General features: G+C 36.3%; 1 protein-coding gene and 1 pseudogene across 4 annotated transcripts in view; one reads left to right on the top strand and one right to left on the bottom strand.

Moving 5' to 3' along the window:
- The window catches only part of BTAF1 (B-TFIID TATA-box binding protein associated factor 1), a 118,524-nt gene that overhangs the window by 98,093 nt on the left and 3,076 nt on the right, over window positions 1-17,355 (top strand). For 3 of the 4 annotated variants that reach the window (XM_007478817.3, XM_007478816.3, XM_056802580.1), the window contains 5 exons: window positions 126-251; window positions 5,139-5,291; window positions 10,353-10,564; window positions 15,719-15,878; window positions 16,581-16,751. In XM_007478817.3, the coding sequence (XP_007478879.1) occupies window positions 126-251; window positions 5,139-5,291; window positions 10,353-10,564; window positions 15,719-15,878; window positions 16,581-16,751 (822 nt within the window). Of the gene's footprint in view, window positions 1-125; window positions 252-5,138; window positions 5,292-10,056; window positions 10,322-10,352; window positions 10,565-15,718; window positions 15,879-16,580; window positions 16,752-17,355 lie in introns of those variants that run through there. The other variant, XM_056802583.1, reaches the window with a different exon arrangement.
- Window positions 4,760-4,817, bottom strand: LOC130456704 (U6 spliceosomal RNA; annotated as a pseudogene).

Here is a 17,355-nt window from a genome sequence, read left to right as displayed (position 1 = left end):
AATCTTAAAATAATTTTACATTAATATTCTTAATGTGAAAGTAATCTTAAATTATGAACTTATTGATCTTTGGTAATTATATGATTTGAGGAACTTGTAACATTTAGTACTTTTGATTTCTACAGGTTCAGCTGTATGAAGATTTTGCTAAGTCCCGTGCCAAATGTGATGTTGATGAAACTGTTTCTACAGCTGCACTTGCTGAAGAAACTGAAAAGCCAAAGCTAAAGGCTACTGGCCATGTGTTCCAGGTACCAATTTTTCTTTTCCACTACAGTTAACATTAAATGCAATTGCCAGTATGCATGCATTAGAATCCTTGTATTAGGTGAATTTTACATTAACATTGATTTCAGATCCTTAATTAAATCCTTTATTAAACATCATATATATGCCCTTGTTAGAGGTTAAGGATACATGAAGGAAAATAGGAATCATAAACCTTAATCTCAAGGTGGTTAGGGACCATTTAAAAAACAAGTTAGCCTGCAGGTAGCATATAGCACAATAATGTTAATAAAGTTGTCATTTGACTCTAGATTTGAGCCAATGGTTTCTTTTTATCAGAAATACGTTTTTACAGAAGAGATGTTTTATTTCACATTTCCTCTTTTCCCTTCTTTAAGTATTCTATCATCTCTGACAGAAAACTTGAACGAATTCTCAAGCCACATACTGAAACACACCATTTATAAAGATTCTAGCACATGGATCTGGGGAGGAAAGGGTTTGTACATCGATCTCTCTTTCTCCTGTTGAATAGAGCAAAGCCCTTTTAATATTTCCTGAATGCTCTAGGCAGGCCTGAATTATAGACAGGAGAGATGAAGGATGGAAATGAAAAGGTCCTGTGGAGGGAAGTTGGAGCTCAGCAATCTGGGATAGATAAAATATAAGGCATAATTAATATAAATGGAAACAGTGGACTTAGAGTCAGGACCTTGGTTCGAACCCCAGCTCCATGACTTCCTACTACTACTTCTATAATTCCAGGCAGGCCATTTAACTTCTCAGACCTTGATTACCACTAAGGTCCCTTCCAATATGATCCTTGTTGCCTTTTCCTTTATTGTTCTCACTAGAGTCTTCTTCAGGATATAATAACTAATTAATCAGCCCTGGGCCCACATGCATTTCTTCCCTTTTTTTAGGATAGGATGTTTAGGGAGAGGAAGATTATGGGAAAAGGGAAGACAAAAAAGAGCTGGAAAGAGGAGACTGGGGGTTAAGAGGAGCCTGCCTTTGACAACAGGCAAAGGGATTGGCTGAGACTTAAAGAACTCAGTGGTTCCACAAAATTCAGCCTATACCTTGTCCCCTTCCTATTCCTTTCTCTCCCTACCAGAGAAGACCTGGGATTATCTTTTTTTTCCATCACCATTTTTTTTAATTTCGTCAATTTAGAACATTATTCCTTGGTTACAAGAATCATATTCTTTCCCTCCCTCCCCTCTCCCCACCCTTCCTGTAGCCAATGTGGAATTTCATTGGGTATTACATGTGTCCTTGATCAAAAACTATTTCCATGTTGTTGATGTTTGCACTAGGATGTTCATTTAGAGTCTACATCCCCGATCATATCCCCCTCCACCCATGTAATCAAGCAGTTGTTTTTCTTCTGTGTTTCTACTCCCACAGTGTTTCCTATGAATGTGGATAGTGTTCTTTCTCATAGATACCTTCAGGTTGTTCAGGATCACTGCATTGCCACTAATGGAGAAGTCTATTACATTCGATTGTACCACAGTGTATCAGTCTCTGTACAGTGTTCTCCTGGTTCTGCTCCTTTTTGCTCTGAATCAATTCCTGGAGGTTGTTCCAGCCCCCATGGAATTCCTCCACTCTATTATTCCTTTGAGCACAATAGTATTCCATAACCAACATATACCACAATTTGTTCAGCCATTCCCCATTGAAGGGCATCCCCTCATTTTCCAATTTTTGGCCACCACAAAGAGCTCAGCTATGAATATTCTTGTACATGTCTTTTTCCTTATTATCTCTTTGGGGTATAAACCCAGCAGTGCTTTGGCTGGATCAAAGGGCAGACAGTCTTTTAGCACCCTTTGGGCATGGTTCCAAATTGCCCTCCAGAATGGTTGGATTAATTTACCACTCCATGAACAATTCATTAATGTCCCAACTCTGCCACATCCCCTCTAGCATTCATTACTTTCCGTTGCTGTCATGTTAGCCAATCTGCTAGGTGTGAGGTGATATCTCAAAGTTGTTTTGATTTGCATTTCTCTGATTATAAGAGATTTAGAACACTTTTTCATGTGCTTATTAATGGTTTGGTTTCTTTAACTTAAAATTACCTATTCATGTCCCTTGCCCATTTATCAATTGGAGAATGGCTTGATTTTTTTTGTACAATTGATTTAGTTCTTTATAAATTTGAGTAATTAGACTTTGTCAGAGGTTTTTGTTATCAAGATTGTTTTCCAATTTGTTACTTCCCTTCTCATTTTGTTTGCATTGGTTTTGTTTGTACAAAATCTTTTTAATTTGATGTAATCAAAATTATTGATTTTATATTTTGTGATTTTTTTCTAACTCTTGCTTGGTTTTAAAATCTTTCCTTTCCCAAAGATCTGACATGTATACTATTCTGTGTTTACCTAATTTACCTTCTTTATATTCAAGTCATTCACCCATTCTGAGTTTATCTTGATGTAGCGTGTGAGATGTTGATCCAAACCTAATCTCTCCTATACTGTCTTCCAATTTTCCCAGCAGTTTTTATCAAATAGTGGATTTTGGTCCCCAAAACTGGAATCTTTGGGCTTATCATAGACTATCTGGCTGAGGTCACTTACCACAGGTCTATTCTACTTATCCTCCTTTCTGTCTCTTAGCCAGTACCATATTGTTTTGATGACCACTGCTTTATAGAATAGTTTGAGATCTGGGACTGCAAGGCTCCCTTCCTTTGCTTTTTTTTTCTCATTATTTCCCTGGACATCCTTGATCTTTTGTTCTTCCAAATGAACTTTGTTATGGTTTTTTCTAATTCAGTAAAAAAGTTTTTTGGTAGTTCAATGGGTATGGCACTAAATAAGTAAATTAATTTGGGTAGGATTGTCATTTTTATTATGTTAGCTCATCCCAATCAATGTTTTTTCAATTGTTTAGATCTAGTTTTAATTGTGTGGAGAGCATTTTGTAGTTGTGTTCATATAGTTTCTGTGTTTGTCTTGGCAGATAGATTCCTAAGTATTTTATATTCTCTAGGGTAATTTTAAAGGGAATTTCTCTTTCTAATTCTTGCTGATGAAATGTGTTGGAGATATATAGAAATGCTGATGATTTATGTGGGTTTATTTTGTATACTGCAACTTTGCTAAAATTGTTAATTATATCAACTAGCTTTTTGGTTGATTCTCTAGGATTCTTTAAGTAAACCATCATATCATCTGCATAGAGTGATAGCTTGGTCTCCTCATTGCCCATTCAATTTCTTTTTCTTCTCTAATTGCTACTGCTAGTGTTTTTGGTACAAAGTTAATAGAGGTGATAATGGGCATCCTTGTTTCACTCCTAATCTGATTGGGAATGCTTCTAATTTATCCCCATTGCAGATGATATTGGCTGATGGTTTTAGATATATACGGTTTATTATTTTTAGGAAAGGCCCTTCTATTCCTACACTTTCTTGTGTTTTCGATAGGAATGAGTGTTATATTTTGTCAAAGGCTTTTTCTTCATCTATTGAGATAATCATGTCATTTTTGTCTGTTTGCTTGTTAATATGGTCAGTTATGTGGATGGTTTTCCTAATATTAAACCATCCTTGCTTTCCTGATATAAATCCTACCTGGTCATAATGAATAACTCTCATGATCACTTGCTGGAGTCTTTTTGCTAGTATCCTATGTAAGATTTTTGCATCTATGATCATTAAGGAGATTGGTCTGTAGTTTTCTTTCTCTGTTTTTGACCTGCCTGGCTTTGGAACCAGTACCATGTTTGTGTTGTAAAAGGAATTTGGTAGAACTCCTTCTTTGCTTATTCTTTCAAATAGTTTGTATAATACTGAGAATAGTTGTTCTTTGAATGTTTGATAGAATTCATTTGTGAATCCATTTGGTTCTGGGGGTTTTTTCTTAGGGAGTTCTTTGATAACTTGTTCAATTTCTTTTTCTGATATGGGGTTGTTTAGGTAATCTATCGCTTCCTCTTTTAGTCTAGGCAATTTATATTTTTGTAAGTATTCACCCATACCACCTAGATTGCCATATTTATTGCCATATAATTGGGCATAATAATTTTTAATGATTGCCTTAATTTCCTCTTCATTAGAGGTGAGGTCTCCCTTTTCATCTTGGATACTGTCAGTTTGGTTTTCTTCTTTCCTTTTTTAAATTAGATTGACCGGTACTTTGATTTTTTTTTTAAGTACCAGCTTCTAGTCTTGTTTATTAAGTCAATACTTTTCACTTTCATTTTTATTAATTTCCCCTTTGATTTTTAGAATCTCTAATTTAGTCTTCATCTGAGGATTTTTAATTTGTTCACTTTTCTAATTTTTTTAATTTGCATGCCCAATTCATTGACCTCTGCCCTTCTTAATTTGTTAACATATAAACTCAAGGATATAAATTTCCCCCTGAGTACTGTTTTGACTGCATCCCATAGATTTTGAAAGGATGTCTCATCATTGTAATTTTCTTCAATGAAGTTATTAACTGTTTCTATGATTTGTTCTTTAACCGATTTTCGAGAGTCATATTGTTTAATTTCCAATTAATTTTTGATTCATGCTAATCTTCTCTGTATCATTCCAATTTTAGTGTATGTGCTGCTGAAGCAAGCACCTGGGATTATCTTTTAAGATTTCTTCCCTTTCAAGACTTGGGGTTTATGCATTTAGAGCTAAAGGGTAATAGAGGCCTTGATATGGAAGGTCCTCCCTCAAGTACTGCTTGGTGCCATCTGTCCTGGCTATAGATTTCAGTTGTGTTAGAGATTCTTGTTTTCTCCACATCATCCCCCACCCTTTTAAATTTGTGGGTGATTTCCAGCAGCATAATTAAAATGACCAAATCTCCCATAATTTATAGTTTGTGTATTCTTTAGAGCCACTATTTTAGCATCAGCTGTTTTTTTTCCCCTTTTTTGTTGTTTTTGTTATAAAGGCATTACAGTATTTACGTAAACTATGCAACCATCCAGCATTAGTCTTAACAACCCAGCACCCTGAATTTAAGAATACTACTGAACAACTGGCAGCTCAGAACTCTTCTCTTCGAGATATTCAACATGCTCCTAAACTCTCTGCTTTGAAACAAGTAAGTAATTAGATGGGTGAAAAGGATAGGACTTGACCTGTGATATGTTTATATGTATATGTGAGTTTTCTTCTCCAAAAATGTTATCTTTGGTTTTTTCAACATATTTTTCTTGCCTAGAAATATCTCTTTTCTATTTTTATTCATTGCATTTTAATATTAATTTTAAATGGAATATATTTGTATTAACTGCTGAGACTTATGTAGATTAAGTAGAGGGAAAACATCGTTTTGAGTTCAAAAGATTGCTGACTAATAAATTTTCTAATTTATCCTATAGGTTGACAGAAAAGTAGTAGTTTATGGCTATACAATTGTTATCATTTCTTTCTGTCTGTTGTGTGGCCTCTTAATTTATACTTTATTCATTGTCATTTGTTAAAGTTCAGAGAATCTTTTCATTTAATTTCACTAGGAATATAATATCTATTGAACTTAAAATTTTTTATTATAGGAAATATTGTAAAATAAATCTTTTTATTATATGTAGAGAATTTGACTATCAATTACTGATGGCATTGTACATAAAAGAAATGGTTATGTGATCTTCTTTAAGAAGATCTAGATTTTTTTATCTTTAAGAAGAACTATAGATATTTCTCAAATGCACCTAGGTTTCTATGAGTCAACTCTTTTCATAATTCATTAATAGGTATTAGAATTAGATTAAAGAGGGAATCAGGGAGACAATGACTATAGTAATATAAATTTTTTAAAACTCCAAAAGTCAAACATAAATAATGCTAATGACTAACCTTTATCCTGAAAAACAAATAATAAAATATATATTTCCTTCTCAGTAGAGAAGTGGGGGACTAAGAGCATGGAATGTTCAGATATGTATTGTTTTGCTTAATTGTTTTGTAGGGGAGTTTTGTATGTGGAATGAGGGGAAATTGTCTCTTATAAAATATCTGGAATTGACTTGTAAAAAAAAATAAATCAAAACCTTTTTGTTTATGAATCAAATCTAAATACAACGGAATTGATAGTTGAAGCTTATAAACTCAGTTTCTACTTAACAGATACATCATGTATGTGATATTGGGGTAGATTTTAAGCCAAATCAAGAAGTCAAGTATAATCACTTTTACTTTAAAAACCAGCCCAAAGGTGGAAGAGAAAATAAGGAGGGGGCATTTTATTTTCAAAATTATCTAGAGGAAAATTTGCTTCACTACAACATTTAAAAAAAACATACTGACAAGTGAAATAAAGTTATTTCAAAATACCAGAAATTTTAAAGATTTTTAAGTGTTGAACTTTTAATTATCTTTTTTTTACTATTAACACACTATTAAAGAATTATTTATAATTTTTAAAGTTTCTTTTTATATAAAAATTATTCCTTTTTCCAAAGGTAATTTACCCATGCTGGATTATCATTTTAGGGGGCTCTTTCCTACCCTGGAGTATCTGGAATTCTGAAGTTTAGAACTGTTCAGCTTAGAAAGATCAAGAACACTCCCAGTCATTCTCTCTGGAGGGTTTCCCAATAATTACTTTAAACACCCTCTCCTCCCCCTCCTCCCCTTCCTCAGTTCCTTTCAGCTGTTAAGAGTGAAACTTCTGGCCCAAGACAGAAATAGCACCTTTCTTAAATCTTTTTTTTCTAGTCTTTTTTTTTCCCCCAGAAAATGGGGTTAAAGATTAGGATGAGAATCTTTGATAATATTTTTCCTGAGGTCAGTTAGTGGATGTGATTTGGAGTAAGACATAGAAGGCATTTCTGTCCAATTTAATGGTAATACAAGCTTAGAGGATTAGCAAATACATCAGGTAACAGAATCAGGATGTAAAGTAACTGAAATAAACCTGGACAATACACCCAAAACACTAAAATGAAATTTCAAATCCAAATAAAAGAGTTATTAGGAACTGCTATGTGTAGAGCATTTTGCTGGTCATAGGGAGAAGTGCCAGGTGTAGGTAAGACAGATACCCAATGGTCTTTAATCTAGGGCTGTGGTGTGATACACATAGTGTTACAGAACAAGTGCTTTAGAGAGTCACAAAACAAAGTTTGGTTTAGGGGGAAAAAAAAGCTAGCATTTATATAGTACCTTAAGGTTTGCACATTGACTACTTTTATTATCTCTTGATTTTTACAACCCTGGGAGGAAAAAAGAGAAGCTCTTATTACCTCCATTTTATAATAAAGATTTTTAAAAAGAGAAGATCCAGAGAGGCTACATGATTTATCACATAGGACAGGATTTGAACCAAAGTCTTCCTGACTTCAGGTGCAGCACTATCCAGTATATCATGTTCATGCTTCATTGAGGAGGATGGGGAGTGATTTCCTGGAGGACTTGCATCCATTTTGGGCAGGAGTTCATTAGGCAAAGGTAGCAGAACATTCTAAGCATAGAAAATAATGTAAGCAAAAACAAAGGAGGTGTAATGTTAAAATAAGGGGAACTGAGGCACAAATTCTGAGCAAGGTCAGTTTATTAATAAGTTGAGAATTTACCCAATAAATGGGATCTCAGCTTTCTCAGCAAAGCTAAGTAAGACTCAAATGAGGAGGACAGCTCTTCCTTATAGTTTTGGGAGTACAGAACAAAGAACAGGACTTCATAGGAACAACACAAATTCTGATTGGTTAAAAGAGCTTGACATAATTAATAGAGATGCCATGTAATCAGTTATAGAACTGAGGCATGGGGGAATAATATGATTGGTTAGAAATTAAGAATGAAGGTCTAGCTGCAACCCCCTCCTTCCCTCTTGTGACTAAGAAAGATTGTTTGTTTGAGTCTACCTGCAAGGTCCCAGATAGTGAATCAGACTTCTTTGAAGAGCAAATGATACTCTTGATTGAGGTCCACCCACATACCTCAAGGATAATGGATTTCCCCGAGGCAGGAACAGAACAGTCAATGGCAGGATTTCTGAACTTAACTTATTATATAGGCCAACCGAATTCTGAACTAAGTTCAGAGACAGAGCACCATGACTTAGTTATAGGACAAAATCAATTGACTAGTAATAGGATCAATTTTTTAAAAAAGAAGAATTGGTGATCTTTCGGGCATGTGAGCACAAAATGACATATTCATTAGGGAGGAAACTAAAATCTTGCCCTTACAGTCAAAAACTGTTGTAGAATTCCAGGATAGAGGTAATTGTTAACATGGAATCTAGAGGTCCCTGCACTTGCAGCTTGGAGGAATTTGGTGATCCCCAGTTTATTTAGTTTGGAGGTAGAAACCCCAGTTTTGACCTTATCATGTGAGAGTTCCTCCCTGAGGTAAAGTCCTACTTCAGCGGTCTCAGGCTAACAATAGATCCTCCAAACTGCAGGCGAGGGGACCTCTAGATTCCATGCTGACATGATCAAATTAAAAATAGATCACAGGAAGAGCACTTAGCTAGAATTGACTGAAAATTCATTATCAACCAATATTCTAATGTGACTGACAAAAAAATGAATGCCATCTGAAAGTGTTGATATAAGTTTAGTGTCCAAAACAAGCAAAGTGTTACTAGTTCCATGGTATTTTAAAGTTTGATATATTCAGAGAAGCATTGACAAAGAATCTCATCCAGAAGAGCAGAAAGAGCACTTTCATGGGTCTGGAAATTGTTATAGAAGGAATGGGGATTTTTTAACACATAAAATAGGGAAGTGTGATAACTTTTGTTCAAATATATGAAGGAGGAGGGATCAGACTTATTTGATGCAGCTCTTGAGGGCAGAACTAGGACCACTGGATGGATTGAAGTTACTTGGTATCCAATTTCATCTTAATGTAAGGAAGGACTTGTCAACTGAACTTGTCCAAAGGCCTTGTGAGATAGTGATCATTCTAGATGGTCACTTGTCAGAGATACTCAAAAGGAGATCGATGCATTTTTTGAGATATTAGACCAGATAACGTTGGATATTTCTTCCAGCTGCTAATATTCTCTGCATTTCATCTCTGTAAATAAGGAAAGCACCATTTTACTTTTTAAGTTTTGTTTTGGAGATGGAAAGCAGATATTTATTGGATCTTGTGATATGATGAATAAGCTGGAGAGAGTAGAGCTATTTACAAGAAGGAAAAAGCACTGGAATCTAGAGACCTTGTCTTAATCTCAGTTTAACTCACTAAGTGATATAAGTCATTTCCCTTTTTTGTATTTAAATATTGTCCCCTTTCTGTGAGCCTGTTTTTTTTTTCCTTCAGCTCCAAAGTAAGTGGGTTGGCCTAGATATGCCCTCTACAGTCCTTTCTGGTTTTAACAACCAGTTCACACTGGAATTGAAGAAAAACACTATCTAAAATACAAGCATCAGTACAAATCATGCACTAAAATAATTGTGAAGATTTACAGTAAATGAGTCATAGTCCAGTGATTTCAGGATGCCAGTGAGACAGCATAGGAATCTTGCCAGGCAGTGGTGCTCTGTGGGTGTTGGTAATCAACTTTGGAGAAATGGAGGTTACTTCCCAATAACCTGATATCTCCAGAGGTTCATCATCCACACTTGATTATCACCAGGGAAGCCCTCATTCCTGTGTTTTAGGGAAAGTGGTATAAGGGAAAGGGAACCAAACTGTTATGAGAGAGGCTAACTTGTATTACTCTTTACTTTCCTACTTTTATGCAGTTATTAATCCTTTCTATATTTAGCTGCTTCATGATTTTTTTCTTATGCCCTCTATAACTTGATGCTCCTTCATGGACTTTTGGGCCCAGAGCATCATCATCATCATCACTACCACCATCACCACCAACAACAGACATTTATTGAGCACCTATATGTTCCCTCTAGTGAGCCTCAAGGAACTGAGGAAAGGGAAGAAAGAAAGGCCTGTTAGGTACCCTCCTGAAGAGGGGACCAGAACATTCTATGGGCTGATAAACCTGAGCAGCTCTTAGTTCCAGATTCTCCAGGGTGACATTGCAGCCCACAGAGATAATCTGGTATGGATATACTTTAAGAGAATCTGAGGAGCAGGTGAGTCACTTCTGTTTTCATTGTAGAGATAAACATTTATTACAGAATGAGCTTGGTGAACAATATCGAGCTGCCCATGGACCCATTTTTTTCCCCACATTTCTTTTAAGCTGCTGCTGGACTGTGGTTTGGGAAACACCAGTACTTCAGAGAGTGGCACAGAAGCTGTTGTGGCCCAGCACAGGATACTTATCTTCTGCCAGCTCAAAAGCATGCTGGACATAGTAGAGCATGATCTTCTCAAACCTCACCTGCCCTCTGTCACATACCTGCGGCTAGATGGAAGCATACCTGCTGGTCAAAGACATTCCATTGTCTCACGGTAAATGTTCTTCAAACTTGAAGACCACAGAGTTGGCCATAGTGAAGACATAAATATTTAGAAATGAAGTTTGTTTCATCAGATCTCTTTGGGATAAGGAAGTATTTATGAACATGACCTAAGTAGATGAATTTTGATTGCATAATTTAACAGAAATGTATATTCAGTAGGTCTCTGAGATAATATAACATCTTTGAAAAAACTTGATTGCATTGCTAAATCAAAGAAAGTGTGACATAGTAGCAAAAGATACTCCTTGATTATCATATACACTTATTAATTTGAAAAAAACAAGTGGGGGAAATGGTTCTAAATTAGGCAGGTTTGTGTGAACTTTTCTATTAAAGAAAAATGGGGAAATTGTTAAATCAAAAAAAAATTTAATCAGTATAAATTTTATACTATATTCTAAATAAGTTAACATTGTTAATAAGGTTTTATTCAGTGGTATGTTAATTTTCTAGAAAGGATAGGTAAATAAATGACCACTGAATACCATTCTTCTTGTATCTTGGCCATTGCTGTCTTAGTTGTCCCTTGGATACTATACTATGCATCTTATCAATATCTTTCCTAAAATGTGACACATTCAAAGTTGAATTTGGTAAAACATGCAGTTTGACTACAACCAAGTGTGGATAGTTCATGCCTCCTCAATCCTGGGTGAGATGCCAGGCCTCTGAATGTAGCCCAAGATCACATAAGCTTTCTTAGTTACCATATCATTTAAAAAAAATTTTTTTCCCCTAGGATATGTAAACAATTTTTTTAGCATTCATTGTTTGATTTTCAAGTTCCAAATTCTCTCCTTTTTTCTGTCCCTCATTCATTTCTTGCCTTCCCCCCTCCTTGAGACAGTAAATAATCTGATATCGTACTGTTGACTCATTTTGAGCTTGTCGTCTACTGAAACCCTTAGGTCTTTTTCAGATGAACATCCCTAACCATTCCTCCCTCATCTTATATTTATAAAATTAATTTTTTTTAACCAAAGTGTAATAGTTAATTAAGATTAATCCCTATTAAATGTTTATCATCTGGCCTTTTAAACGATGTTCTAGATTTTGGGGTCTCAATTCCATTATCCCAAGTATTAGATATTCCTCATTTTTATATCATTTATGTAATTTTATATCATCATTGATTGCTTGATTTGCAAATCTGATCAGCACAACATTTGTTATTGATGGAATTGTGAAGCAAGAGGGAGCCATGCACAGATCCCTGAGGCCCTTCACTAGGAACCCTCTTTCAAGTAAATGCTGAACCACTAATGACCACTTTCTGGGTCCAACCATTCAACCCATTTCACATCTGCCTAATTTTACTGTCATTTCCACCTATTTCTTGCCATTTTTTCCCACAAGAGACTTCATCAGATACTTTGCTTAAATGTAGATAAATGGTCTCTATACCATACCCTTGGACTCAGCCAGGCTAGAAAACTGTCAAAAAAGTAAGCAAGGCTAATTTTAAATGGCTAGTCTTTGGTGCAGTCAGTGCTTTTTTTTTTGTCACCATCACTTGTTTTTAGATATTCCCTACCCATCCCTTTAATTGTACATTTTAAAATTTATTCAGGAATTAAAGTCAAATTCATATGGCTAATAATTTGCAAGTTTTGTTGACTTTTTTCCCCTTTCTTTTTGAAACCAGCTATGATTTTCTTATTTCTAGTCCCACATTACCATGCCTGTTCTCCATAATAATAGTTCTTCTGCACCCTGGTGACATCAAAGGCAATTAGGCCTCCCTAACATTCTTTTGTCATTTACTACATTTGTGTTGCATTCTGTTTTTTTTAACAGGAAGTTTGTGTTTTAAGGCTTTCATCAAAAGATCTTATACTTTATTGGAGAAATTTCAAGAATTAGCAAGGAAATGAGGAGATACTAATTTGGTCATATCAGATACTAGTGGAATTGTTGAGCAATATGGTATGGTAGCTGGAACACTGAAATAGGAATTAGAATACACAGTTCTTGTATTAGCTCTACATTGTTTTAAAATTAGATAATCTGATGGAACTATTTCTAGTTGCAGCAAAGGTATATTCTGGCTGACTAGAAAGAACTAGGGAAAACTGAGGATGCCTAGTTATAATGGAGATAGGTACAAAGGATTATGGGGTTCAGTCAGACTTCAAGGTGCCAATTGTATTAGAAAATGATAATCTGTTGAGAATATTTCTGGTTGTTGTAAATGGATACACTCTGGCTTGTGACTAGAGTGGTACTAAGGAAGCCTCAGGGTACCTAGTTATAATGGAGATAGGTAACTTCTGAGAGATGTAGAGATGCTACTAGAGAGAGATATTCTGGGGTGACTAGAGAGTTGCTATTAGAGGGGATACTCTGGGGTGCCTGTTGATCACTATTTATGGCTAATAGATCAAGATATTTCCTACCCTTCTCTGCCCTTCTCCCAGTTTTCACCTATGCCCTTCTGCCTCCCTTTCCCCTCCCCCGGTCTTAGTCACCTTCTAAGTAACTCAGGGGAACTATGAGATTTCAGAGAAATATTCTTTACTCTTCTTTTCTCAAGTAAGGGGATGGAGAACTGAGGTAGAATGAGGTGAGAGGGATGAGGTTTTCCCTAATCTATACAGAGGATTAGGAGGATTTGGGGAATGTCAGTTTTGTCACAACTGTGACTCGGGGACAGTCAGAGAGTGTGGAGGACAAGTATTTTTCTTCTTCTTTAAACCAGTCAGATAATCTTTGTTGAGTAATTCAAGTCCAGATTTTGTCTGAAACCACAAAGGTCTCTCTCTCTGCCTAGGTCAGAAAAAGCCAATCTCTCCCTTGATCAGAAACCCCAGAGAAGAAGTCTCTCAGTTCATCTCCTCTGGCCAGACTCCAACTGACTTTCCTGGGAACATTCTGTTTGGAATCTTCACCTTGATTGGCAGATCATGTCCCCAGCTTTCTATCTTGCATGCATGAAAATTCTCTCTTCATGCCTCTTCCACAACAATTAATTGCCTGTGTAACCTTCAGGAAGTGATTTAACCTTATCTGGAAATAATACCTGCTCTGCCTTACTTGTCAGACTTATAGTGACTATTATAAGCTATTAACACTTAAAGAGAACCTAAAAATCATCTAGTCCAATTCCCTAATTTTGCAAGTAGTGAATTTTGAGTTTCAAAAGGTGAAGCAATTGTCTGAGTACATGCAACAGAGGAAAGATTTGAAGCTTGAATCTAGGTTTCCAGATTCCAGATCCCTTGTGGAGACCTAGAGATCTCATGAGATAATAAATTACCATAAATAATATGTCAGCATATAAATGTAAGATGGCATTACTATTTTTTTAACTTTTGTACTATTCTGTTATGCAGTCTTAAAAAGTTCATCTTTATATCTCATACATTTTACCATTAATAATGAAATTTATGACAAAGAATGTATTTTTCACTATATTCCCGTGTGTGAATGAAAATGTAGTCTATAATTCCAGAAAGAGGCAGCTGAATGGGCATTTAAAGATCAACTGATAGACAGTTGTAATCAGCAGCTGTCCCCTCTTACACCGAAGTCAAATCACCAGGCATTTATTAAGCATCTGTGTGTCAGGCTACAAGAAAAGCATCAAAATAGTCCCTGTTTTTAAGGAGCTTCTCATCTAATGGGGGAGAGAGTGTACAAACAAGATATTTAAAGGATAAATTGGAGATAATTGTAGGGTGAAGACATTAGTATTAAGGAGGAATTGGGAAATGCTTCTTGCAGAAGGGGGGTGGCACTTAGCTAGGAATTAAGAAAACCAGACAGGAAGGAGATGTCAATAAAAAGAGAGAGTATCCCAGCCATGGGGGAACAGCAAGTAAAAATGCCCCGTGTGAAGAGGCCAGAGGGCATCAAGTGGGAAGGGCATAAAATGTAAGAAGATTGGAAAGGTGGGGGTGGGGGGAGATTGGGCTGATGGAATAGGTAGAGAAGATCTCTGAATGCCAACCAGGTGTTCTTATATTTTATCCTGGAGATGATGGGGAACTACCAGAGGTGACTGAGATGGGGGTGACATAATCAGACCTGTGCTTTAGAGTAAGATCAGTTTGATAGCTAAGAAGAGGACAGAGTGGAATGGAGAGAGCCTGGCATCAAAGACGACCCCTTCCTCTCTCCCTCGTCCCCAGTGTGAGGGGATAAAGGCTCATGCCTGGGCAGTGGCTGTGTCAGAGGAGAGAAGATGGCTTATTTCAGAAATGGTATAAAGGTAGAAAATAGGACTTGGCATATGATTGGATATGGAGATAAGAAGTTGAGGACAAAACTTAGGTTAAGCTATGGGGACTAGGAGGGTTGGACATGTTGAGTTTAAAAAGGCTGTAGGACATCCCATTGGAGATGACTAATAGACAACAGAATAAGAAAACCAAACAAAATAGTACCTGAGGAGAAGAGGGCACAGGGCAGAGGCTTGGGGAAGGGGAACAGCCTGAATGAAGAGCCAGCAAAGGGGCCTGAGGGGAGGTCCCCAGGCTGGATGAGAACCACTAGAGAGATGAGAGTGCTCTGGAGAAAAAGGTGATTAATAGTGTCAGAAGTTGTAGAGAGATCTAGAGAGAAAACCTGGAAACTGAGGGTTGAGAAAAGAACCGTTTAATGTTGACAATCAGGATACTGCTGGTCACTTTGGAAAGAGTGATTTCAACTGCACGAGGAGGTCTGAAAGCAGACTAGAGTTAAGAAGGAGAGGTCACAGATGGAGGCAGGAGGTGGCTTGGTAGATTGAGAGCCAGGCCTAGGATGGGAGGGCCTAGGTTCAAATCTAGCCTCAGGCACTTCCTAGGTAGGTGACCCTGGGCAAGGCACATAACCCAGATTGCCTGGCCCTTACTGCTCTTCTATGTTGGATCCAATACACAGTATTAATTCCAAGGTGGAAGGTAAAGGATTTTTTGTTTTGTTTTTTAAAGAAGCTTTCATAAATTCTCTTGGAAAAAAAAAACACAATCAACTTCTAGCTGCTTACAGCAAAAATTTAGCTAGATGCATATGATTTGAAAATATTTGCTTAGTATCAATAAAATTCTTATTTCTTCAGTTTTAATTAAACAGTTTGCATTCTACTGTGTAGGAGATTTAAAAGAAATATTTTAATTTTTCTCTTTCCCTTTTGCCCTCCTCTTTCAATTTGTGTATTTAGATTCAACAATGACCCATCCATAGATGTTCTTTTACTGACTACGCATGTTGGTGGATTGGGTCTTAACCTAACAGGAGCTGATACTGTTGTATTTGTTGAGCATGACTGGAATCCTATGAGGGATTTACAAGCAATGGATCGCGCACATCGTATTGGCCAGGTAAACTGCCCATTGCAATCTTGCCATACCTATTGTGATGTGATTTCTTGTTCCTGACATTATTGTAAATCCACTTTAAAATCTTTGCTTTAAAAATTGGGGGCAAGAGAATAGAGCATCCCTGAACTAGGAGCCAGGAAACTTGAGTTCTAGTCCCAGCTCTTTCATTAATTTTCTGTGGGGCCTAAGCTCTTTGAACCCGAGTCTCCTCATCTTTTAAGTAAGGTAAAAGAACCAATTAATCTCTTGAGATCCTTTCTACCCCTTAATGTCATCCTTTAAACACATGGGCTGATCATTTTCAGGCCCTTTGAAACTAGACTGGGTAAGAGAATGCCCTTCCTCTTTTGAGCTTTTATCAGTAATTGATCTAGTGATACTTGAAGGAAATTCAGTCCCTAGTCTCTACTCCCTACCTCCAACATAAGCACCAGCTCATTTGTAGTCCCTCTTAACTGCCATGACTGAATCTCAGGAATATGACTTGTCCCTCTGGAGCTAGAGGTAAGGCATTAGGGAAAAGTAGACTCTCTGTGGTAAAATAGAGAGAAATAAGGGTATCCTTACATATGCCAAAATGGCTCCCTAAAAGATTAATCACAATTTTCAAAAAATTGTCGGTCATTTCTCAAAAGATCTCTCATGATTCATCTAGTAAACTGTTAATTTACAGCTATTAACCATAGTTTTTTCCTCCCCAAGAAACGAGTTGTTAATGTATATCGATTAATAACAAGAGGAACGCTGGAAGAGAAAATAATGGGTTTGCAGAAATTCAAAATGAATATTGCAAATACAGTTATTAGCCAAGAGAATTCTAGTCTGCAAAGCATGGGGACCGATCAACTTCTTGACTTGTTTACACTTGATAAGGTAAAAAAAATTACTGTTCACATTGTCATGAATCATAAAATATATCATGCATTTCATCACGTATGTTGAAACCTGGTCCACATAACTGGTTCACTGTCTGAGAAAGCATTACAACAGCATAGGGAAAGTTCTTTTTTTTTTTCCCAGTTGTTGACTGAGGTACCGCATATGAACAGTGTTGATAAATGTATAGTGATTATGATATCATTGTTGAGGAAACCTTGAGGTATGTCAGATTTTGACAGGTTTCCTGTTGGATATTTGTAAGTCTACTTAGCAATGTTTTGTTATTGTTTCTTATTGGCTCTTAAATGGGCTCCTGATAATCAAGATACTCAAAATAGATAAATATCTCTAAGGTTAGTAGCAGGACCTCAATGACTGATATTCTCAAGATATTTGCAAGCTCTAAATATTCACTAATTAGTGTCTTAGGCTCCCCACCTACAAAGTTCTTTCCATCTTCCTAGAAAATACTTATTAATGTACATTACTTTAAGTGCAGATTTTTACATAAAAAAATTAATTCTGTTATGAAATATTTCTTAGGAACCTGTGCTAGTGCCCAACAATTTAGCCATTCCTCCTCATTCCCTTTCTCATT

Source organism: Monodelphis domestica, chromosome 1 (genome assembly GCF_027887165.1).
Source record: "Monodelphis domestica isolate mMonDom1 chromosome 1, mMonDom1.pri, whole genome shotgun sequence".
In the NCBI taxonomy this organism is placed as follows: domain Eukaryota; kingdom Metazoa; phylum Chordata; class Mammalia; order Didelphimorphia; family Didelphidae; genus Monodelphis; species Monodelphis domestica.
This window is presented reverse-complemented; position numbering and strand designations above follow the sequence as displayed.